This window comes from Mustela lutreola, chromosome 7 (assembly GCF_030435805.1).
Source record: "Mustela lutreola isolate mMusLut2 chromosome 7, mMusLut2.pri, whole genome shotgun sequence".
NCBI classification, from domain to species: Eukaryota; Metazoa; Chordata; class Mammalia; order Carnivora; family Mustelidae; genus Mustela; species Mustela lutreola.
In genome coordinates, this window is record NC_081296.1 from 67,983,271 (window position 1) to 68,008,135 (window position 24,865).

Genomic DNA, 24,865 nt, shown 5'->3' on the forward strand with positions numbered 1-24,865 from the left:
AAGAGTCATCTGCTTGATCAACTGAGCCACCCAGGCATCCCTATGTATTTGATTAATTTGTATACTCTTCTTCTTCTTCTTCTTCTTCTTCTTTTTTAAAGCCTGGCTTGGGGCTTACTGATTTTTTTTTTTTAAGTTACTATTTTTAAGTAATCTGTGCACCCAGTGTGAGACTCAAACCCACAACCCCAAGATCAGAAGTCACGTGTTTTACCTACTGAGTCAGCTGCCTCTAGAGGCTTATTGATTTTATTGATCTTTTCAGAGTAGGAGCTTTTGGCTATTTTTTTTTTGGTCAGGTCAATTAGGCCCTGGTTAACTACTCTGTCTAGAGGTGAGTCCTCATTGTTACTTCCCCCTGCGCTCCCGGTACTCCTCCTGTGAGGGGATATCTACTGTGAGAACCTGGTCTAGCTTCTGGGGATAAAGCTCATAAAAAGTGTGGGAGTTCTTTTTTGTACTGGAGTTTTTAACTTCTAGACTTATTCACACTGAGCCTCTAGCAATTTGTCGGTTCTGATTCAGGTTTTTCTACCCTGGCTGGCACTGGTTCCTGAGTTGGTTTTTACTTATTAGTCTTTGCTGCACTAAAGCCATGACCCCCTGTATTCACCTGTCTGTCTCAGTAGTCTTTAGTAGTCTAAATCCCAGCCCAGTACTTTTCCTTTTCTTTCTCACTTAATTCATATTCCCATTAACAATTACTGTTCTTCAGGTTTGAAATTCCCATGCTTATGAGATCCCCTTGACTTGTTTATGGACAAAATAGTGCTTTTCTTTTTCTTTTCTTTTTTTTTTTTTAAAGATTTTATTTATTTATTTGACGGAGAGAGAGATCACGAGCAGGCAGAGAGAGGGGGAGAAGCAGGCTCCCCGCTGAGCAGAGAGCCCGATGCGGGGCTCAATCCCAGGACCCTGAGATCATGACCTGAGCCACCCAGGCTCCCTGTGCTTTGCTTTTTCTAAATGTGGTTTTTAGAGTGAGTGCTCTTTTCAATATTTGCTTATCACTATAGTATTTTTTTATAGTTGTAACTAGTGAATGCCATCTATAATAACTGGTTTTCCAACCACAGTCTAATCATCTTAATTACCCAACACAATTAAAAAGAATTCTTGAACAGTTCACTATCAGTATTTTTGTGCACATTATAATGAAGAATTTATTTTTATTATGTTTATTTTTTAAAAAGATTTATTTTAGACTGTGAGAGTGTGTGTGTGCTTGTGAGCCTGAGTGAGGGGATGGACAGAGGGAGAAGGAGAGAATCCTCAAGCAGACTACCTGCTGAGGGTGGGGGTGTCCCTTATATGAGGATCTTGATTCCAGGACCCTGGGATCATGACCTGAGTGGAAATCAAGAGTATCATGGCGGATGTTTAGGTGACTGAGCCACACAGGCGCCCCTGAGAATTTATTTTTAAAATTACTTTGAAGGCCCGGGTAAGAAGGAGTTTGTTAGCTGAAAAAGTCAGGTGTATTTGTTATATAGACAGTAGTTTTTCAGTGTACGTGGTCAAGCTTCTTCTCTTAATGGATCAAGAAAATGGTTCCAATTTACAGATTCGTAATCTGTTGCTGAAAGGAAAAAATAAATAACAACTTGAAGTGCATGCTCCAAGAAAAAGCATTATTTTCAGTTGTGAAAACAGTGTTCAGCTGTATGCAAACTTTGTCTCCAAATGCTTGTTTGGGAGCTCAGATTATTTTAGGCAGGTGTTGGCTAATCTGGCCTGCAGCCTGTTTTGTGTGGATATAGGAATATGTAAGAAGGGACTATATGAGGCCTTCAAAGCCTTAAGTATTTACTATGTTTCTCTCTACACAAAAAGCTTGCCAGTCTACTATTTGTTGATTTTAAAGTTTTTTTTTAATCATACATATATATTTTTAAAATTTTATTCTTTGTCTCTTCTGTGCTTAATCCACTGAAATAGATTACATCCTATCATTCCATTTTGTTTCAGTTAATATCCTCAGTGTGTTCTTTATTTTATTTAGTGACCACTATCTAGGCTTTGTTACATAATGCTGTTTTTTGACCATCTCTTACTATTTTAAACTTATTTCTTGGTCTTTATTATACCATTTACCTGGTTCTCCTAACTCCTGATACTTCCTTTTATTTCCCAGCTGTCTTCATTGGTTCCTTCTAATGTATTCAGCCTTTTATTAAATAATGGTATTTCCAGGTATTCTGTTCTTACGGTCTTAATCTTTTTTTTTTAAAGATTTTATTTATTTATTTGACAGACAGAGATCACAAGTAGGCAGAGAGGCAGGCAGAGAGAGAGGAGGAAGCAGGCTCCCTGCCAAGCAGAGAGCCCGACGCGGGGCTCGATCCCAGGACCCCGGGACCACAACCCGAGCCGAAGGCAGAGGCTTTAACCCACTGAGCCACCCAGGCGCCCCTTACGGTCTTATTCTTGATTTTGTCTTCTGTTTTCATGTAATATTGATTATTTACTTTTATTTTTATTTTAAGATTTTTTTTATTTGACAGAGGGAACGCAGGCAGGGGCAGTGGAAGAGGGAGAAGCAGGCTTCCCACTATGCTGGGAGCCCGATGTGGGGCTGGATCCCAGCACCCTGGAATCATGATTTGAGCTGAAGGCATATGCTTAAGAACTGAGCCACCCAGGTGCCCAGTATTGATTATTTTGAAAGCCAATAGTATGTCTAGTTTAGTTTTCTTAAAAAAAATATTTTTATTTATTTATTTGACAGAGATTACAAGTAGACAGAGAGGCAGGCAGAGAGAGGAAGGGAAGCAGGCTCCCCGCTGAGCAGAGAGCCTGATGTGGGGCTCCATCCCAGGACCCTGGGATCATGACCTGAGCCAGAGGCTGAGGCTTTAACTCACTGAGCCACCCAGGCGCCCCTCTAGCTTAGATTTGATTTCTTAGCTCCACACCTTTAAATCATCCTGACTCCTGGAATTTTACCTGTCGTATACATTGTAATTGCTAACTCCAACTAATTTTTTCGTCTTTTTTTTTTTTTAAGATTTTATTTTTTTATTTGACAGAGAAAGATCACAAGTAGGCAGAGAGGCAGGCAGAGAGAGGGGGAAGCAGGCTCCCTGCTGAGCAGAGAGCCCGGTGCGGGGCTGGATCCCAGGACTCTGCAATCACGACCTGAGCCGAAGGCATAGGCTTAACCCACTGAGCCACCCAGGTTCCCCCCCATTTTTTCATCTTAAAACTTTTCTGGGTAGCCTGGGTGGCACAGTCTGTGAAGTGTCTGCCTTCGGCTCAGGTCCTGATCCCAGGGTCCTGGGATTGAGTCCCGAATTGGGCTCCTTTCTCAGCAGGGAGCCTGCTTCTCCCTTGGCCTGCTGCTCGCCCTGCTTGTGCACTCTTCAATCCCTCCTCTCTCCCTGACAAATAAACTCTAACCAAAGAAAAATCTACTTTTCTTTTATATTAGCTATTAGTCTTTCAAAATGGAAATCTGTACATTATTTTTGCCTCCCTCCACAAATCCAACATTGTTCTGTTGATGGATATTTAGATTGTTTCTAGTTTTGACTGTTACTAATGAAGCTACTATGAGTATTCTTGAAAATGACTTCAGGTAGACTTCAGGTGCATTAATCTTTGTTATTATCTGTAAGTAGAATTGCTGGGGCATAGAATTGCTGTATTTTAGTGTTAGTAGATATGTAATGCTAGAATTTTTCAAAATGATTTTATCAGTTCACACTACTACCGACAATCCAACAATTACTTCCACATCCTTGTCAACACATAGTCTTTTTTTTATCTGCTGTGGTTTCACATACTTTTTTTTTTTTTTTAAAGATTTTATTTATTTTATTTGACAGAGAGAGAGATCACAAGTAGGCAGAGAGGCAGGCAGAGACAGAGGGGGAAGCAGGCTCCCTGCTGAGCAGAGAGCCCGATGCGGGGCTCGATCCCAGGACTCTGAGATCATGACCTGAGCCGAAGGCAGCGGCTTAATCCACTGAGCCACCCAGGCGCCCCGGTTTCACATATTTTTGAGGCAGCTAATTTCATTACTGGATCACTGCTTATTTTGCATAAGTTGAAATTTGTATCTTTTTTTTTTTTTTAAAGATTTTTTTTTTTGTTTAATTTATTTAGTCAGAGAGAGAGAGTGAGAGCGAACACAGGCAGACAGAGTGGCAGGCAGAGTCAGAGGGAGAAGCAGGCTCCCCGTGGAGCAAGGAGCCCGATGTGGGACTCGATCCCAGGATGCCGGGATCATGACTTGAGCTGAAGGCAGCTGCTTAACCAACTGAGCCACCCAGGCGTCCCGAAATTTGTATCTTTTTATCTTTGTGCTCCCTCTTGTATAAGTTTACTTCACTTTTTTTTTTTTTTTTAAGGTAATTGTAGTTTTAGAGGGCAGAATTAATCCAATACCCTCTTTGATGTGACTGACGTTTAAACATTGGACAAAAAATTCTTTATATCCCACCAAGAATTGTGTTCTCCTTTATTTAGGCATTAACTAAACATGACTGACCATCTTCTGTTTTCAGTACTTTTCTAAGCCCCAACCAAAATAACTCTTGCCTTAATGATACTACTACCTTCTACATAATTTAAACCTAAACATTCACACATCCTTCAGCTTTTCCGTGTGTGGCATAGTTTTTTGTTTTTTGTTTTTTTTTTAAAAGATTATTTATTTATTTATTTGACAGAGAGAGATCACAAGTAGGCAGAGAGGCAGGCAGAGAGAGATAGAGGAGGAAGCAGGCTCCCCGCTGAGCAGAGAGCCCGATGTGGGACTCGATCCCAGGACCCTGAGATCATGACCCGAGCCGAAGGCAGCGGCTTAACCCACTGAGCCACCCAGGCACCCTGTGTGGCATAGTTTTTATTTTATTTATTTATTTATTTATTTTTACATTTGATTGGCTAATTGAACACTGTGTATTCCTTGTTTATACCTGGAATCACATGTGTATATCTGGAATCACACTGTATATCTTGTATATACCTGGAATCACTGGTACATGTATTTTTTTCCCCAAGAAATGGGAAAAGGTAGGACCCTGGGATCATGGCCTGAGCCAAAGGTGTTTATAACCCCCCCCCCCCCCCGTCAGAATGCAAGAAGTGAGAATGACATTATTATAGAGAAGAACCACTCTGACCTAATAAAAAAGAAAAGATTAAGTTACAAATACCAAATTAGATATGTATGAAGTGGTTTTGCAAAATAGTGCTCTGTAGTCTAGAATCCTTTTTTAATCTCAACAGTGAACATCCTGTGTTAGGCATTTTCAGAGGGCATTGTTGGTATCCATAAAATGAATTTAATCAGGCATCTTGATGGACCTTGAGATTATTTCAGTTGTTTGGCCATGACAATTAATGTAGCAGTGAAATTTCTCATGCACATATTCTTGGACACTTTTCCAAATGCAAGGATCAGTTCATAGGAATGGAACTGCCTGGATCAAAGGGTATACAGGTTTTAAAATTTGAATAATTGCCTAATTCAGTAACAGAAGTTTAAAACCACTTATATCTCCAGCCTTAGTGTATGAGCCTACTGATTTCTGTACTGTCTCTTTTGCTAACATGGTGGTCCAAAACACCCATTCCTACTGCATACCATCTTGACTGGTTTCCCAGTTGCTTTTTTCTCCCCTGCAGTCTACGCTCTACTTAGCAGACTGAATGTTCTTTGAAAAATGTGAATTAGATTATGTCATTCTTCTCTTAAAACCCCTTAGTGGCTTATTACTATACTTTAAAGGCTCCTTGTCTTATCTCTTTGGACTTAATCTTGTACCATACTTTCCTGAGTATGCTGCACTTTAGCCACCTCAGTTTACCCCTTTTCCTTTAATCTTAATTCCTTTTGCTTTTTTTTTTTTTTAAGATTTTATTTATTTATTTGATAGAGAGCACAAGCAGGGGGAGCAGGAGAGAGAGAAGCAGGCTCCCTGTTGAACAAGGAGCCCAATGTGGGGCTCGATCCTGGGACTCTGGGATCATGATCTGAGAGTCATGATCATGACTTACTTAACCCACTGAGCCATTCAGGCATCTACTCCCTTTGCTCTTAATACCTTAGGTGTTTCTGCATATTATTTTACCTTTGGTACCCCCTCATCTTTCAGATCTAGTTTCATACTTATTTTTTTTAATCCATTATCTTATTTTTAGTGAATTTCTCTGTTTTGGTCTTTCAGGTTTTTTATGGCATTCATCAGCTATCATCTTATTGGGTTGGCTAGGATATATTCTGCTTTTCTTACTAGCTTATAAGCTTTGTGAGAGTAAGGATCTTGTTTTACCTAGTACTGATTGCTCAGCCCTTGAGTGATATTCTGTAGGTAGTTAATAAATATTTGAATTTGTATAGTTTAGCCAAAACCTGAATAATGTCAATGAAATGAAACTTCTGGAATATTAGAAATACCATTTATGAACACTCATTTGATATTTCATTACTTTGAGTAGTTAGCAGTAAATCTTTAACTTATCATTTAATTTGTTATGTTCCTGTCTAAGGTTATGATACATTTCAGTGTAGTTTTAGGGGAGAGTATTTTACCCTTCGGAAGTTAGTTTCTTATTTTCTTTTTTTTGTTTGTTTGTTTTTTTGCTTTGCTTTCCTTCTCCTCCTCCTCTTTTTTTTTTTTTCTTAAAGACAAGACAATTTTTTTCTTTTTTTCTTTTTTTTTTTTTTTTTAAAGATTTTATTTATTTATTTGACAGAGAGAAATCACAAGTAGATAGAGAGGCAGGCAGAGAGAGAGAGAGAGGGAAGCAGGCTCCCTGCTGAGCAGAGAGCCCGATGCGGGACTCGATCCCAGGACCCTGAGATCATGACCTGAGCCGAAGGCAGCGGCTTAACCCACTGAGCCACCCAGGCGCCCCGACAATTTTTTTCTTAGTTGTCTTTTTTTCCATTATTATTTACTCCCCTTCCCTTCTTTTATTTATAATCAGTGTTGTTGAATGATTAATCTCCACCCATTGCTTGAGTTAACATCGCTTACTTCTTTCTTTTTTTTCTTTCTTTTTTTTTTTTTTTTTTCACTTACTTCTTTCTTAATATTCCCTGCAGTCTGCCTTTCCTGGTCATATTATGTACTTGTCCTCTTGAAGGTCATGTGTAAAGCACTTAACAGGTTGATCAAAGCCTGTTTATGTCCTTATTACCAGTATTCTGACATTACTTGGCAAATAAAATTCTTCATTTCTCTTTAGATAATACTATCCTTATCTTTCTTTGCTCTTTAGAACATTATCTTTTCAGCCCTCAAGTTGGGTATTTTAAAAAATTATTCTTCTTATTCTGTTTACACCATTACTTTTAGTGCATCTTGTAATTCTAACTGTCTTATGTGGTAACTTCCAAAGGACACAGTTTTTAGATTTTTTTTTTTTTAAGATTTTATTTGAGAGAGAGAGAGAGCGCAAGAGCTAGAGAGAGTGGGGAGAGGGAGAAGCACACTCCCTGCAGAGCAGGGAGCAGGATGTGGTGCTCGATTGCAGGACCCTGGGATCATGACCTGAGCTGAAGGCAGATGCTTAACTGACTGAGCCATCCAGGTGCCCCCCATTTTTAGATCTTTTCCAGCTCAATTTATTTATATCAGACCATCATAGTTTCTTTTGAGGCTAAAAATGTGGGAATCATCCTTGATGATACTGTTACTCTCTATTGTTCTGCTCTGCCACATCTTATTGGTTCTTCTGTGGTATTTAAGAATTGTGTCCTTATTCTTAAAATCCCTCTTGTTCAGATTCCTATGAATTTATTCCTGAGTTATCTGTTATTTTTCTCTCTTTAGTTTCTCCTGCATTGTGCAACCAAATTTATCTTTTTAACACATTTTTTTTAAGATTTTATTTATTTTTGTGAAAAAGAGAGCACACATGAGCAGAGGGAGTGGCAGAGTGAGAAGCAGACTCCTCACTGAGCAGGGAGCCTGATGAGGGACTTGATCCCAGGAGTCTGGGATCATGACCTGAGCCTAAGGCAGATCTTAACCAACTGAGCCACCCAGGTGCCCATATATTTAGCTTTAGTGTAAGTTCTCACATGGTTTTATCAACTTGTTCTTCTACCATCAGTGAATAAGAATTGAGGTTGCTCAACATCCCTGCCAGAACTTTATTCTTTTTAATTTTAGCTGTTCTGGTGACTGTATAGTGGCAAAGTATTGTGTGTTTTTATTTTTATTTTAAACTTTTTTTTTTTTTTTTAATTTATTTGAGAGATCGAGTGAATGAGAGCATGAGCTCTCATTCAGGGTGAAGGGCAGAGGGAGAAGCAGACTCCCTGCTGAGCAGGGAGCCTGATGTAGGACTTGATCCCTGGACTCTGGCATGATGACCTGAGCCGAAGGCAGATGCTTAACCGACTGAGCCACCCAGGCGTCCTTGTGTGTGTTTTTTTTTTTTTTTTTTTTAAGATTTTATTTACTTATCAGACAGAGATCACAAGTAGGCAGAGAAGTAGGCAGAGAAAAGGAGGAAGCAGGCTCCCTGCCGAGCAGAGAGCCTGATGCGGGGCTCGATCCCAGGACCCTGGGATCATGACCAGAGCCAAAGGCAGAGGCTTTAACCCACTGAGCCACCCGGGCGCCCCTTCTTGTGGTTTTTTTAAAAGTTGCGGTAAAATATACATAACATGAAGTTTACCATTTTAACTTAACATTTTTAAGTGTACAGTTGAGGGGCATTAAGTACATTTTACAGTTTTTTGTAACCATCTCTACTATCCATTTCTAGACATTTTCTTCATCCTAAATAGATACTTTATACCCTTTAAGTGGTAACTCTTTGTCTCTGCTCCTGGTAACTTCTGTTCTACTTTTTGTCTGTATTTTACTTATTCTAGGTACCTCATACAAATGAAATCATTTGTCTGGCTTATACCACATAGCATAATGTCTTTAGAGTATATCCATGTTGCAGCATGTACTATTGCTTGATTCCTTTTTGTGACTGAATAATATTCCATTGGGTATATATACGACATTTTATTTTTCGATTCATCTGTTGGTGGACACTTGGGTTCCTTCTACCTTCTTCCTTTTGACTGTTGTGGATAATGTTGCTGTGAACGTTGTATTTAAGTATCTCTCAGAGACTCTGCTTTCAGTTATTCCGGTTATTTTTCCAGAAGTGGTATATCTGGATCTTCTATTTTTAATTTTTTGAGGAACTGCCCTACTGTTTTTCATAGTTCCTGAACACTTTTACATTCTTACCCACTGCACAAGGGTCCAGTTTCTCCATATCCTTGCCAACAGTTGTTACCACTACTGTTTTTTTGATGGTCATTTAGTGGGTGTTAAGTATCACTGTGGTTTTGGTTTCTATTTCCCTTGTGAATAGTGATGTTGAACATCTTTTCATATTTTTATTGGCCATTTGTATATCTTCTTTGGAGAGAAGTGTCTTTTTAAGTCCTTTGCTCATTTTCAAATTGTTTTTTTGTTGTTGTTGAGTTGTGGCAGTTTTTTATAATAGATGTTACTCTATTATTAAATAAATGATTTGCAAATAGTTTTCTTTTTTGTGTGAGTTGACTCATAGCGTCCTTTGTTGTACAAAAGCAAGCTTTTAATTTTTTCTAAGATTTCATTTATTTATTTGACAGACAGATCACAAGCAGACAGGCAGGCAGGCAGGGGGTGGGGAAGCAGGCCCCCTGCTGAGCAGGGAGGCCCATGTGGGGCTCGATCCCAGGACCGTGGGATCATGACCTTAGCCGAAGGCAGAGGCTTTAACCCACTAAGCCGCCCAGGTGCCCCCAGAGTTAATTTTTTTAAAGGTAACTGAATACTGTTATTCTGAGTTTAATTCTTTGGGGTCTACTGATTGCCTTAAAAAAAAAAAGTAAAAGTAGTACTATTTTGTTTCAACTCCAGCTGATAGAGTTTGCAGTTGAGTTCTGACACTAACCGCTGAGTTAGTGTCAGACTCCACAAGTATGAGGGCATGGTCCCTGAGAAGACTGCCCTTACTTAAGATGCCAGCCTCAAGTGAGGTCTCCAGGCCACTTGGACTTACCAAGTGTTTATGAATTCATAGGTTCCCATGAACACCCTCAGGTTTTCTTATTCACTGGAATATCTTAAGAGAACTCAGGAAAGGACTATACTTATGAGAGCAGTTTTATTATAAAGGATACAGGTTAGAATCATGAATCATCCAGTTGAAGAGACACAGTGTGAGGTCAGGAGGGTCTCAGATGGAAAGCCTCCATGCTCCTTCCCTAGGAGACATACAGGGTATGTCACTCTCATGGCATATTGGTGTGTTCACCAGGTAAGAAGCTCCATCAAGTTCTGGTGTCCACTTATAGTTGAGTTTTTTTTAAGTAGGTGAGATTGATTAAATCTTTGGTTAGGTGATTGAATTTAAATCTCCAACACTCTACTGCCTTTCCACAAGACTGCTTTGTAGTCCCAATCCTTTTATCACAGAGTTGGTTTTTCTAGTGCCTCGCCCCATCATGAAGCTATCTAATAGCTCGCTGTTGTTACCTCATTAGCATAATCTTAGATGTGCTCCAGTGGTTCATGAATAGCAAAGACATTTCTATCACTGAGGAATTTCCAGTATATATACATAATTTAAAAAACTTAAATAAAACCACATGCTGAAAAATATGCTCTCTCTTACTTCACTCCTCTTCACCCCTGTATTTCTTCCTAGAGGAAATTTGTTTTTCTTATAATCACTTCTTGTGATACTTGGCTTTGTCTAAATCATATACAGTGCCAGCCAATTACCATTTTTTTTTAAAAGATTTTATTTATTTATTTGACAGAGAGAAATCACAAGTAGTCGGAGAGGCAGGCAGAGAGAGAGAGAGGGAAGCAGGCTCCCTGCTGAGCAAGGAGCCGGGCCCGTTGGTGGACTCATCCCAGGAACCTGAGATCATTACCCAAGCCCAAGGCAGATAGATGCCTACCCGACTGAGCCACCCAGGCATCCCGAACTTAAACCTTTTAAAATGTGTTTCAGAGTGACTGTTATATGTCATATTTATTTGTTGCATTGATTATGTACTATCAACAAAAAAGTAATCCTTTTCTTTAAGTTGTACAAATTGTTTTGCTTGTATTCTTGCTTAAATAATCTTTCACCTCATTTATTTGGATGGAGACTTCTTAGAACTATGAAACTTCAGGGTTGTGTGCAAAATCCTCCTGCCAAGACAAATTTTCATGCTTTATGCATAAAGTTATTTTTGGAAGATAAGGAGAGATACTTTTTGAGACCCTTTCTAAGAACAAGTTTAATTCCTCAGGAAAATGTGAAAGCAATTATTGCAGTAGCAGCCAAGATCTAGCTTTATGAAGTTCTCAGCTACTGAACACAAATTCGGGTCATGTGGCTAAATGAAAAGAAGATGCAGAATTTTTCCTGCGTTTTGGAAGTTAATGTCTTGAAATGTGAAGATAACGAGAGAACTTCCATTCTTCAGTTACTTGATACAGAATGGTATTTATGAGCTTGTAGAAAAAACTGACATTATGGGACAGGGACAAAGAGCACTTGTTTTGCCTAACCTTTTAATGGTTTTTAGCCATTCTGACAGATGTGATATTGTTATGGTTTTGATTGCATATCCCTGATGATAAGTGATGTTGAACATCTTTTCATGTGTCTGTTGGGGATCTGTAGGTCTTCTTTGGAAAAATGTTCATGTCTTCTGCCCATTTTTTTTTTTTTTAAGATTTTATTTATTTATTTGAGAGTGAGAGAAAGCACGAGAAGGGGGTAGGTCAGAGAGGAGCAGACTCCCTGCTGAGGAACTCCATCCTGGTACTCCAGGACCATGACCTGAGCTGAAGGCAGTCACTTAACCAGCTGAGCCACCCAGGTGCCCCTCTTCTGCCTATTTTTAATTGGATTATTTATTGGTGTTAAGTCTTTAGGTATTAACCCTTACTGGGGTTAATATTTTGGGTGTTAACCCTTACTGGGGTTATTTCCAATTATCTATCATTTCCAATTATCTTCTCCTGTTCAGTAGGTTGTCTTTTATTTTGTTGATTTCCTTTGCTCTGCAAAAATTCTTTATTTTGGTATAGTCCCAATAGTTTTGTTTTGTTTTGTTTTGCTTTTGTTTCCCTTACCAAAGGACACTTACTTAGAAAAAAATGTTTCGGGCGCCTGGGTGGCTCAGTGGGTTGGGCCGCTGCCTTCGGCTCAGGTCATGATCTCAGGGTCCTGGGATTGAGTCCCGCATCAGGGTCTCTGCTCAGCAGGGAGCCTGCTTCCATCTCTCTCTCTCTCTCTCTCTGCCTGCCTCTCCATCTACTTGTGATCTCTCTCTATCAAATAAATAAATAAAATCTTAAAAAAAAAAAAAGAAAAAGAAAAATATGTTTCATTGGCTAATGACAAAGAGATAATTGCCTCTGTTTTCTTCTAGGAATTTTATGGTTTCAGGTCTTTAAGCTGTTTTGAGTTTACTTTTGTATATGGTGTAAGAAAGTGGTCCAAGAAATAAGTGTTGGTGAGGATGTCGAGAAAAAAGGAACTGTCAGCACTATTGATGGGAATGTAGACTAGTGCAGCTACTGTGGAAAGCAGTGTGGATTTCCTAAAAAAATTAAAAATAGGATTACATATCTAGTAATTCCCCTACTGGATATTTACCCAAAGAAAATGAAAACTCTAATTTGAAAAGATATATGCACCCCTATGTTTATTGCTGCATTATTTACAATAGCTTAGATTTGGTTGCTCCATATGGTATTTATTTTCCTCTGATTGAATTATTTCACTTAGCATTATACCCTTAGGTCCATCCATGTTGTTTGCAAATGACAAGATTTCATTCTTTTTTATAGCTGGGTAAATTTCCATTTCTGTATATCACATCTTCTTTAGCCATTGTTCTATGGATGCACAGTTAGGTTGAATAAAGCTGTTTCAAGAAAACATAAAGAAAAAGCTATTTTTTAAGTGAAAAATTTTTTTTTAAATTTTTTATTTTTTTTTAAAGATTTTTATTTATTTATTTGATAGAGAGAGATCACAAGTAGGCAGAGAGGCAGGCAGAGAGAGAGGGGGAAGCAGACACCCCGCTGAGCAGAGAGCCCGATGTGGGGCTTGATCCCAGGACCCTGGGATCATGACCCGAGCTGAAGGCAGAGGCCTAAACCACTGAGCCACCCAGGCGCCCCTTTAAGTGAAATTTTTGAAAGGGGGAACTTGTTTTAGCTTGTCACATTTAAGTCTGTAATCCATCTTGGCTTAGTTCTTGTGTATGGTGTGAGGATAAAGGTCAAGGCTCATATTTTTCCATGCAGATATCTAGTGGCTATGATAATTTATTTGAAAGACTATTTGCTCCATTAAAATGTATCATGTTTTGGAAAATCAGGTGTGTATATGTATAGTTGGGTCTACTTTTGGACTAAGTTTTCCATTTATTCTTTTGCTGGTACCATTCAATTTTGATGACATTGGATATAATAATTCTTGGAATCCAGTATTGTAATCCTCTAACTTCTGATACTATATAGAAATACAGTTGATATTTTTTTTTTTTAAAGATTTTATTTATTTATTTGTAAGAGAGAGAGAGAGAGTGAGAGCAAGCACAGGCAGACAGAGTGGAAGGCAGAGTCAGAGGGAGAAGCAGGCTCCCTGCTGAGCAAGGAGCCCGATGTGGGACTCGATCCCAGGACGCCGGGATCATGACCTGAGCCGAAGGCAGCTGCCCAACCAACTGAGCCACCCAGGCGTCCCACAGTTGATATTTATGTATTGATTTTGTATCTTATTGCCTTGCTGAATTCGCTTACTGGTTTTTTACGCCTTTGGATTTTCTCCATATGCAGTTGTGTTGTCTGTGAACAAAGTTAGTGTAAGGGCTGGAAATGTTGTACCAGCTTTGTGTTTGTGGGATAAATATTGCTGGGTTATAATAACATCCTTTTTAATATTGTTATATTCAACTTGCTAATATTTTGTTGAGGGTTTTTAGATGTAAATTCATGATGAATATTTTTAGTTTTATTTCTGATCTCTTGGTTTCATTCAAGGTAATGCTTTCTTCATAAAACAACTTATAGACTGTTGCACTCTCCTGCATTTTTCTGGATTTGTGCAAGATTAGTATTTTTTTCATTATGTGTTTGATAGACTTCATCAGGGAAGCCTCGGAATTTTCTTTGTTGGCAGGTTTTCAGATCACAAATTCAGTTTCTCTGTTTCTGTTTCATTGTTTCAGTTTTCCTCTTATCTTTATTTCCTTCTTTCTACTTAGTTTTGCTCTAATATGCCTATTTTATTTTATTTTTTTTAAGAGATTATTTATTTATTTATTTGACAGAGAGAGAGATCACAAGGAGGCAGAGAGGAAGGTAGAGAGAGAGAGAGGAGGAAGCAGGCTCCCTGCTGAGCAGAGAGCCTGATGCGGCACTCGATCCTAGGACCCTGAGATCATGACCTGAGCTGAAGGCAGCAGCTTAACCCACTGAGCCACCCAGGTGCCCTCTAATATGCCTATTTTATTTTATTTTATTATTTTTTTTTTTTAAGATTTTATTTATTTATTTGACAGAGAGAGATCACAAGTAGGCAGAGAGGCAGGCAGAGAGAGAGAGAGGAGGAAGCAGGCTCCCTGCCGAGCAGAGAGCCCGATGCGGGACTCGATCCCGGGATGAGAGATCATGACCTGAGCCGAAGGCAGCGGCTTAACCCACTGAGCCACCCAGGTGCCCCTAATATGCCTATTTTAGAACAGGGCTTGACAAACTAAGACCTGTGAACCATACCTAGCTTGCTATTTGTTTTGCATGGCCTGCAAACTAAGAATGATTTTTATATTTTCAAATGGGTAGGGAAAAAGAACAAAAGAAGAGTAATATGTTGTCACTTGTGACTATATAGTATTCAAATTACATTGTCCATTTGTTGGAATATAGTTATGTTCATTTGTTTATATATTGTCTGTGCTGCTTTTATGTTACAGTGATAGAGTTGAGTAGTTGTAGTAGAGACTGGACCTTGAGCCTAAAATTTTTACCATCTAGCACTTAGCAGACAAGTTTATCAACTCCTGACTAAAATAACTGATTTTAGACTTTTTATTTAAAGCTATGAAATTTCCTTTGAGCATTGGTTTAGGTGCCTTCTACAAATTTTGATATGTTGTACTGATTATCGTTAATTGATTTGTAGCTTGATTCTATTGTTAGAGAACATGTAACCTAAAAACCTCTGAAATAGATATTTAGGGGCGCCTGGGTGGCTCAGTCCTTAAGCGTCTGCCTTCGGCTTAGGTCGTGATCCTGGGGTCCTGGGATGAAGCCCTGCATGGGGCTCCCTGCTCAGCGGGAATTATGCTTCTCCTCCTCCTCTCTCCCTGCTTGTGTTCCCTCTCTTGATGTGTCTCTCTCTCTCTCAGATAAGTAAATAAAATCTTAAAAGAATAGAAATTTATTGTGACTTTGTTTTATTGTTATATGGTCAGCTTTGATTAATACTAAATGCATACTTGGGCGCCTGGGTGTCTTAGTTGGTAAATTGACTGCCTTTGGCACAGGTCATGATCTTGGAGTCCTGGATCAAGTTGCATATCCACCTCCCTGCTTGGCGGGGAGTCTATTTCTCCCATTGACCTCTCTCATTCTCAATTCTCTCTCTCTCTCTCTTTCAAATAAATTAAAAAAAAAATTAAGTGCACACTTGAAAATGTATGTGTTACATAGTTGCTGGATGTAGTGGAGTTGTGTAGTTTTCTTAGGTGAGTATATTATTGTTCATTTCTTCTTTCTCAGTTAGTCTCTCTGTATGATGTCCTCTGTCAGTTACTGAGAAAGGTGTGTTAAAATCTCCCACCAAAGTTAGCGGACTTGTCTTTTTCTTTTCAGTAATATAAATTTTTGCTTCGTTTATCTTGAAGCTATATGATAAGTTATATATATTTTTAGGGTTGTCTTTTTGATGAATTGAGTTCATAAAATTTTTATAAGGTCTCTTTTTATCTTTGATGGCAGTCTTTTTTTTTTTTTAAGATTTTATTTATTTATTTGAGAGAGCGGGAGAGAGATTACAAGGCCAGGGGAGGGGGTTGGGGGAGGGTCAGAGTGAGAAGCAGACTCCCCATGGAGTGAGGAGCCTGATGTGGGACTTTGATCCAGGCCCCTGGGATCATGACCTGAGCTGAAGACAGATGCTTAACCAACTGAGCCACCCAGGTGCCCTGATGGTACATATTTTAAAGTGTTCTTTGGGGCCGTTGGGTGGCTCAGTCATTGGGCATCTGTCTTCTGCTCAGCTAATGATCCTGGGGTCCGGGAATCAGCCCTGTGTAGGGCTCCCCACTGGGTGGGAGGCCTGCTTTTCCCTTTCCCACTCCCCCTGCTTGTGTTCCCTTTCTCGCTGTGTCTCTGTCAGATAAATAAATAAAATCTTTTAAAAAAAAAAGAAGTGTACTTTGATGTTATTGAGCCGCCTTGGCTTTCTTCTGATTTTTCTGTTTACATGGTTTTATCTTTTTCCTTTCTTTCACTTTGAATCTATTTCTGTCCTTGGCTTTAAATTGTGTGGATTTTTTTAAGCAGCTTATGGTTGGAACTTTTTTTGTTGTTGACTCTTAAAATCTCTTGACTTTTATCTGGATTGTTTTGTTCATTTACATTTAATATTATCACTAATAGGCCTAGTTTAAAGCATTACGTCTTGATATTTTCTGCTTTTCTCATGGGTTCTTTGGTTATATTTCCCTGTTTTCATGTGGATTGGGTTTTTTAAATTATATTTATACTGCCTGTTGCCTTTTTAGCTATGCCTCTTTTTTCTTTCTTCCCCCCCTTTTTTTTTTTTTTTAAAGTGGTTGTATTAGTCTGCTTAGGTTAATATAACAAAAGACCATAGACTGTGGCTTAAACAATGAAAATTAATTTTCTCACAATTCTGGAGGCTAGAAAGGCTAAGGTAAGGGTTTTGGCAGGGTTCTGTTTCTGTTGAAAACTCTCATCCTGGCTTTAGACAGCTGCCTGTGAACTGTGTCTTCATGTAGAGTGGGTAAAGACCGCCCTCACCTTTATGACCTTATTTAACCTTAATTATGTCTTTTTTTTTTTTTTTTTAAAGATTTATTTATTCATTTGACAGAGAGAGATCACAAGTAGGCAGAGAGAGAGAGAGGAGGAAGCAGGCTCCCCGCTGAGCAGAGAGCCCGATGCGGGACTCGATCCCAGGACCCCGAGATCATGACCCGAGCCGAAGGCAGCGGCCCAACCCACTGAGCCACCCAGGCGCCCCAAACCTTAATTATGTCTTCAAGACTCTCCATGTACAGTCACTTTGGGGGTTAGAACTTCAACATAAGAACTTGGGAGGGACACAATTCAATCCATTGCAGTGTTTATAGAGATTGTATATGTATCTTTAGTTTATTAAGTAGAATTCAGTTAATGGTAGCAGTACATGTACAGCTAATAAGGATAGTCCTTATAATTCATGTTGTACATGTGTTATAAATTCCACAAACATCATTATTTATTTGCTTTAAACAGTAGTTACTTAATGAAATCTAGGAAAAAGTGGTGTAAATGCTTACATATTTATTTGTCATTCATTACTGGATCCATTTTCATATTGGTCCATTTCCTATTTATTCAAAGAACTTTCTTTAGTATATTTTTATTAACTTTCTAAAAATTGAGATTCATTCATCACCATAAAATTTACCCTTTTATTTTTTGGAATTTATTTTTATTTTTTATTTTTATTTTTTTACTTTTTTTTTTTAAAGATTTTATTTATTTATTTGACAGAGAGAGATCACAAGTAGGCAGAGAGGCAGGCAGAGAGAGAGAGAGAGAGAGAGGAGGAAGCAGGCTCCCTGCTGAGCAGAGAGCCCGATGAGGGACTTGATCCCAGGACCCTGAGATCATGACCTGAGCCGAAGGCAGCAGCTTAACCCACTGAGCCACCCAGGCGCCCTATTTATTTACATTTTTAAAGATTTATTTATTTATTTATTTGACAGAGATCACAAGTAGGCAGAAAGGCAGGCAGAGAGAGAGAGGAGGAAGCAGGCTCCCTGCCGAGCAGAGAACCCAACTCAAGGCTTGATCCCAGAACCCCCCCGGATCAACAACCTGAGCCGAAGGCAGAGGCTTTAACCCACTGAGCCACCGAGGCACCCCTTATTTTTATTTTTTTTAAGTAGGCTCCATGCCTAGTGTAGAGCTTGAACTCATGACCATGAGATCAAGACCTGAGCTGATATCAAGAGTTGGACACTTAACAGACTGAGCCACCAAGGTGCCTCTAAAATTTGCCCTTTTAAAGTGTATAGTTTAATGATTTTTTAGTATACTCATAGAATTGTGCAGCCATGACACAGTTATTTTTAGGATGTTTTCATCACCCCACAAATAAACCTCTTGCCCTCTCTTAGTCACTCTTCATTTTCCCACATTGCCTCCTCAACACCACTCCATCCATACATGACCATTAGTCTCCTTTTTCTCTGAATGGATTTGTCTGTTTTGGACTTTTATATATGTGCAGTTATATAATATGTGTGGTCTTATAACTTTCTCAAGGTCATCCATGTTGTAGTGTGTATCTGTACTTTTTTCTTTTATTGCTGAAAATAATATTCTGTGGATATGGCACATTTTATATATCCATCCATTAGTTGATAGACATTAAAGTTATTTCCACTTTTTCGCTGTTATAAATAATGTATGCCTATTCTTTCCTCGCTGAATTGTTTTGGTACCCTTGGCAATTGAAGATCATTTGATGTAAATGTGGGTGTATATTACTGAACTCTAATTATATTCAGTTGGTTTCTGTTTTGCCTTATGCGGATATCATCACACTGTTATGATGGTGATAGCTTTGTAGTAAGGTTTGAAATTGTGAAATACAAGTTTTAGAGAACTCCATTCCTATTTTTCAGGATTTTTTGGGTTATTTTGAGGTCCTTGTATTTTCATGTTTAATCTAAGATCACCTTACGAATTTTTTTTTACAAAAGTCACAGGTGGGATCTTGATAGGGCAGTATTGCTATTGCTGTTGTACCAGTATTAAGTCTGACAGTACATAAATGTAGGCTGTATCTTATTTAGGTTGTCTTTAATTTCTTTCAAAAGTGTTTTGTAGGGCGCCTGGGTGGCTCAGTGGGTTAAGCCGCTGCCTTCAGCTCAGGTCATGATCTCAGGGTCCTGGGATCGAGTCCCGCATCGGGCTCCCTGCTCGGCAGGGGGCCTGCTTCCCTTCCTCTCTCTCTGTGATCTCTTCCCTTCCTCTCTCCTACTGTGATCTCTCTCTGTCAAATAAATAAATAAAATCTTAAAAAAAAAAAAAAAAGTGTTTTGTAGTTTTCCGTGTATAGCTCTTACACTTTTTTTGGTTCAGTTTATTCCTAAGCATTTTATTCTTACTGATGCTGTTATAAATGAAAATGGAATTTATTCAATTTTTTTTTAAAGATTTTATTTATTTATTTGACAGACAGAAATCACAAGTAGGCAGAGAGGCAGGCAGAGAGAGAGAGGAAGGGAAGCAGGAAGGGAAGCAGGCTCCCTGCTGAGCAGAGAGCCCCACGTGGGGCTCGATCCCAGGACCCTGGGATCGTGACCTGGGCCGAAGGCAGAGGCTTAACCCATTGAGCCACCCAGGTGCTCCTGGAATTTATTCCATTTTGATGCTTCTCATTTGTAGCAATAACGTTTTTTGTGTATATTGATCTTGGATACTCTTGCTAAACTCATTTATTAGTTCATTAGGTTTTTAGTGGTTTCCTTAGGATTTTCTATATACAAGATCATGATCTGTGAATAGAAAATTTTACTTTGTCCTTTTTAATCTGGATGTTTTTTATTTTCTTTTCTTTCCTGATCACCCTGGTGGAACCTCTAGTACATCTGAGTTTAAGTTGTGAGAGTTAACGAAATTCTTACCTTGTTTCTGATCTTAGGAGGTAGTATTTCTTGTGCAGTCTCAATTTTCTCAGATGTCTGAAAAAGTCTTCTTTGGTAATCTAGAACATTAGATTGGTTGACTCTTTAAGTACTCTTTCAGTACTATCATTTATTGTTTTTTGTTTGTTTGTTTGTTTGTTTGCCTTACATTGTTTCCAGTGAGTAGTCAGTCTGTTCTTGTTGTTTATCTAATGTTTCTTTTTTACTGATGTTTATAAGACTATTCTTTTGATTTTTAATTTTTGGCCACCTGATCTTTATATGCCTAGGTTTGACTTTCTTTTTATTTATTCTCCTGTGTATTGGCTGTGCTTCTTGGATCTGTGGGTTAAAATCTTTTACTTTTGGGGTGTTTTTGTTCATTTTTCTCTCCAAATGTTCTCCTTTCTTATGCCTTTTAGGAAGTGCAATTAATGTTATGTTAGGTCATTTGGTGTTGTCCCACAGATTTCTGACATACTTTTTTTTTTTTTCCCCTATCCTTCTGTCTAGGTGATTTACTTTAATAAATTTTAGCTTACTTCAGGTTTCAAATGTGTTAGGGCTAGAATTGGACTCGTGTGATGGGAAATTGGAAAATAAGTTGTGGGAGACTGTAAGTGCTTGGTTTTCAGGCCAACTTCCTGCATCACTGCTGCTTACTCTGCAGAAGTGCTCTGGAGGTAATTGGTGGGAGTGAGGACTAGTTTTCTCCTTGGGGTTCTCTAGATTTTAGTCTCCTCACACTCAGGTATTGAAAGTTTGATTTCTCTGTGTCTCACTAAAGATCCTTTGTCTATCACTGCTTTTTTTTCTTTGTGCACTTGTGCTTCAGACAGTGTAAACGGCGGTACTCAGGGTTTAAAGCAGTCTTCATCTGTGGCCAACTAGAGAAGGCTGGTTCCTCTCTAGAATTCAGTTCATTTGGACTTGTGACTAGAGGTCTTTGATGTCTTTAAAAAAGAAAAGGGTTTTAATTTACCCAGTGTTTTCTAATTGTTTTGACAGAATTGATTGTCTTTGTGATCTTCCACATTCTAAATGGAAGTAGAAGTCCTTCATTGAAGGATTTTTGAGTAAGGTCAAGATACTAAGTTGTGCAAGGAAGGAGTAGCTTACACGTTATTTTAGGGGCTGCTTTGTGTGTATTTGAGATTAATAAACAATTTTACAAAGACAAGTGGCTTTAATTGGGTCAATGAGTAGTTCTAACATGTCCTCAAGTTATATTGGTACAATTAATAATGCTTTCAGTGGTTAATGGGGAGGAGGGGGGAAGCTAAAAAGATTTTTTTAATGAAATATAGACACTGAGCTTACCTGATTATATGTACTTTCCTTCAACTACCCTACCCTTTTATTTTGGAAGAATTAATGGTGTATTCATTACATTGAAAGTGAGTTTTACTATTTTAAAGTTGAAAATCACCTGGCAACAACATTGTGAATATACCAAAAAACTACTGGCTTGTACATTTAAAATTTTTTTAAATGTTATGTTTTATATTTTTTTAAAAGATTTTTAAGTAATTTCTACCCACATCAGGCTTGAATTTACAACCCCAAGATAAAGAGTCATATGCTCATATGCTCTACCATTTGAGCCAACCAGTTATGTCTTCCGTTATATGAATTTTATCTCAGTTAAAACAGATCAGGCAGTTTGAAAGTCCTTTCCTGATGTTTATTGCAATTCTTAGTTGTAATGGACATTTGTTTGCTTTTACTTTTAATTGGTGGGCCAATTAGTTCTTGAGTTTGAATTTGGGTCAGTGTCAACTGACTTTCAAAATTGAGTTTATTTGAAAAATACCATTAGTAAATAAGTGCTACATTTTTAAATTTGTGATAAAGTTACTCATTAAAAACTTACTTTTTATCCTGTATAGTTTCTGAGAAATTGATGGAAAGGGTAAAAGTGTGATGTTGACAAACTGCTTTTGAGAACTTTGCTAACTGCTTTGGAGAACTTCGCTAAGTTATACATTGTTTTTTGGAGAATGGCTCATGAAATTTGATGTGTCACTTGGTTTCCAACAGACTTCTTTTTTTCTCTTGAGTCTTAATTTTACCCTTTTAACCTCCCTCCCCTGTCTCTTCAGTCTTGTTGCCAACAATTTTGAAGACGATCCCCATGTAGTGTCACCATTAGACCCAAATGAAAACTTCGATGTGGTTATTAAAGAGGAGCCTGTAGATGATTATGAATATGAACTTGCTGAGTGCCCGGAAGGGGTAACTATAAAACAGGAAGAGACAGATGAGGAAACAGATGTATACTCAAACAGTGATGATGATCCTATACTAGAGAAACAGCTAAAGAGGCACAATAAAGTTGATAACCTAGAAGCTGACCATCCGTCTTCTAAATGGCTACCAAATAGCCCATCAGGTGTTGCTCAAGCTAAAATGTTCAAGTTAGACGCTGGAAAGATGCCAGTAGTCTATCTGGAACCCTGTGCTGTCACCAAAAGCACAGTGAAGATTTCTGAGCTCCCTGATAACATGCTTTCCACATCTCGAAAGGATAAGTCTTCTGTATTGACAGAATTAGACTATTTGCCCACGTACATTGAAAATACTGATGAGACTGGCTTCTGCTTAGGCAAGGAATCAGACAATGGTCTTAGAAAACATTCACCAGATCTCAGAGTGGTACAGAAATACCCCTTACTTAAAGAGCCTCAGTGGAAATATCCTGAGCTTTCTGACAGCATTAACACAGAAAGAATACTTGACAGTTCGAAGAGTTCAGCTGGGGACCCATTTTTAGCAAAAGAAGACTTGGGCAGAAGGAGAACAACTGTGCTTAAGATTTCAACAGCCTCCAAGGTTGTGAATGCTAATCAGAATGTCCCTTCAAATATCCCTGGAAAAAGAGGAAGACCACGAAAATTGAAACTCTCTAAGGCAGGGCGACCACCTAAAAGCACAGGAAAATCTTTAACTTCTACAAAGAGCGCTCCTTTGGGTCCTGGGAGTAACTTTCCAGATGTGAAGCCTGATCTGGAAGACGTGGATGGTGTTCTCTTTGTTTCCTTTGAATCAAAGGTAAGATTATAATTTTCAGCATTTCTTTGGAGGTCAGATAGTGATTCTCAAATTGTATACAGGTTGATAACTAACTTAGAATTCTTTTTTTTGAATGCACCTGTTATGTGAAGGTTTGTGTGTGTAGGGAGGGGAGTGTCTCCAAAATGGTTTAATTAACAGGCACCACTTAAGGTATTTTGTTGGAATGGACTTAAATGTCTGCTTTGATTTCAGTTCACGATTGTTGAACTGATTGTTACTGGAATTTACATTATTACAGACTCTAAAAAGGCATACATACATGAAAAATTGACTGTTTCAGTATATCCCATCCTCTGGTTTTCATCAATAGTAGCAGAGTACCACTGGAGAACTAATATTGTTTTAAAAATTCTGTTGTCTCACACATGGATAGTTTCTTTATTTTACTGCAGCTCTTTAGCTGCATTATTTTTCTTTTAAATCTTTATAGAAGCCTGGCATTTCTAAGTTGGCTACAGAGAGGTTGAATTCTCTTTAGCTGGTCTTCTGTCTCTTTGTTAATTGCTGAGTAAGCTTTCTTTACATAGGCTATATCAGTATGTAAATTGACATAAACAGTTTGATCAGCATATGTTCCTGTTCAGATTTTTTTCTTTTTTTTCCTTCATATTTGAAACTCTGTTAATGTAGAACATTGAGAAAATATCAAAAGTATCAGAAAAGAAAAGATTCCTTGTTTACATTTAAACTTCTAGGAGTGATAAGAACTTTTTCCTTTTTTTATATATAGGAAGCTCTTGACATTCATGCAGTTGATGGGACAGCCGAAGAACCCTGTAGTCTTCAGGCATCAACCACAAACGACCCAGGTATTATATAGTTTAAAAGGAGAGAGATTTGTGATTTGGCTCTAGAGGGGAAAGATGCAATGTTTCTTTTTCTGTAGTGTACAGCAGCTTATTTTGTCATTATTTTCTGAGTAGGTTGTAGAGCAAGAATTTCCCAGCTGGAAAAGGAACTGATAGAAGACTTGAAGGCCTTGCGGCATAAGCAGGTGATACATCCTGGTCTTCAAGAAGGTAATATTTAAAAATCCATATATGCAAACCAATTTTTAATTTTGTTCTCTTTTTTCTCTCATTTTCTCTTTTCCCTCTTCTTTCCCTTCCCTCTTGTTCTTACCCGTTTTTTGTTTTTCTTCCTTTCCCCCCATCCCTGATTTCATTTCTTTTAGTGCCCCTCTCAACTTGTGTTTTTTTCTCTTATTCTTCCTCTTAATTTGAAAGCTTCTCTAGTTTTTTTTTTATCCTAAGAAAAACCTTCCCAACTCTGAAGATACTGTCTCTGTGAAGCATATCTTACGCATTTAAAAACCGTGTCATAATAAGAAATTGGTGTTTCTTCTGTCTTAAAACCCAGTATTTTCTTCCCTGTTTATCATTTTTAAGTTTTAGTTGCTTTTGTTTTTGTATGTTTTTTGGGGGGGGGCTACTTATTCTTTTATATACTTAGTAATATGTAAGTCTGTAAATAGAATACTTTCCTTATTGTGTGGCTGTCAGCATATTTTGTGTATTTCATGTATGGCTTGGGATGTCAGTTAAAATTTTCATTATTATCTCTGTTTTGTTGTAATAAATTATCTTTGGTTTTGATTATGTTGCTTAATCCTCTATTTTAATATTGAAATCTATATTAGTCCTACCCCCTGCCTCCCCCAAATGTGCAGTCTTTCTGTGGTTTCACTTAATGGAAGCAGATGATCCTCCCTCTGACGTATGGTCAGAAGGTCAGTAGTAGCCTAACACTATATCACAGTACCTACATCATTCACTTCAATTCATTTTATCATCTCACATTATCACAAGAAGAATGGCGAGAACAGTGTAATAAGATACTTTGAGAGAGAAAGACCATATTCCATAACTGTTATTACAGGGTATTCTT

General features: G+C 38.3%; 1 protein-coding gene across 25 annotated transcripts in view; it reads left to right on the forward strand.

The window, feature by feature from the left end:
• Nucleotides 1-24,865, forward strand: part of MGA (MAX dimerization protein MGA) — a 170,479-nt gene that overhangs the window by 83,673 nt on the left and 61,941 nt on the right. For all 25 annotated transcript variants that reach the window (XM_059181225.1, XM_059181221.1, XM_059181220.1 and 22 more), the window contains exons 3-5: nt 22,006-22,954; nt 23,709-23,787; nt 23,902-23,997. In XM_059181225.1, coding sequence (XP_059037208.1) covers nt 22,006-22,954; nt 23,709-23,787; nt 23,902-23,997 — 1,124 coding nt within the window. The remainder of the gene's footprint in view (nt 1-22,005; nt 22,955-23,708; nt 23,788-23,901; nt 23,998-24,865) is intronic.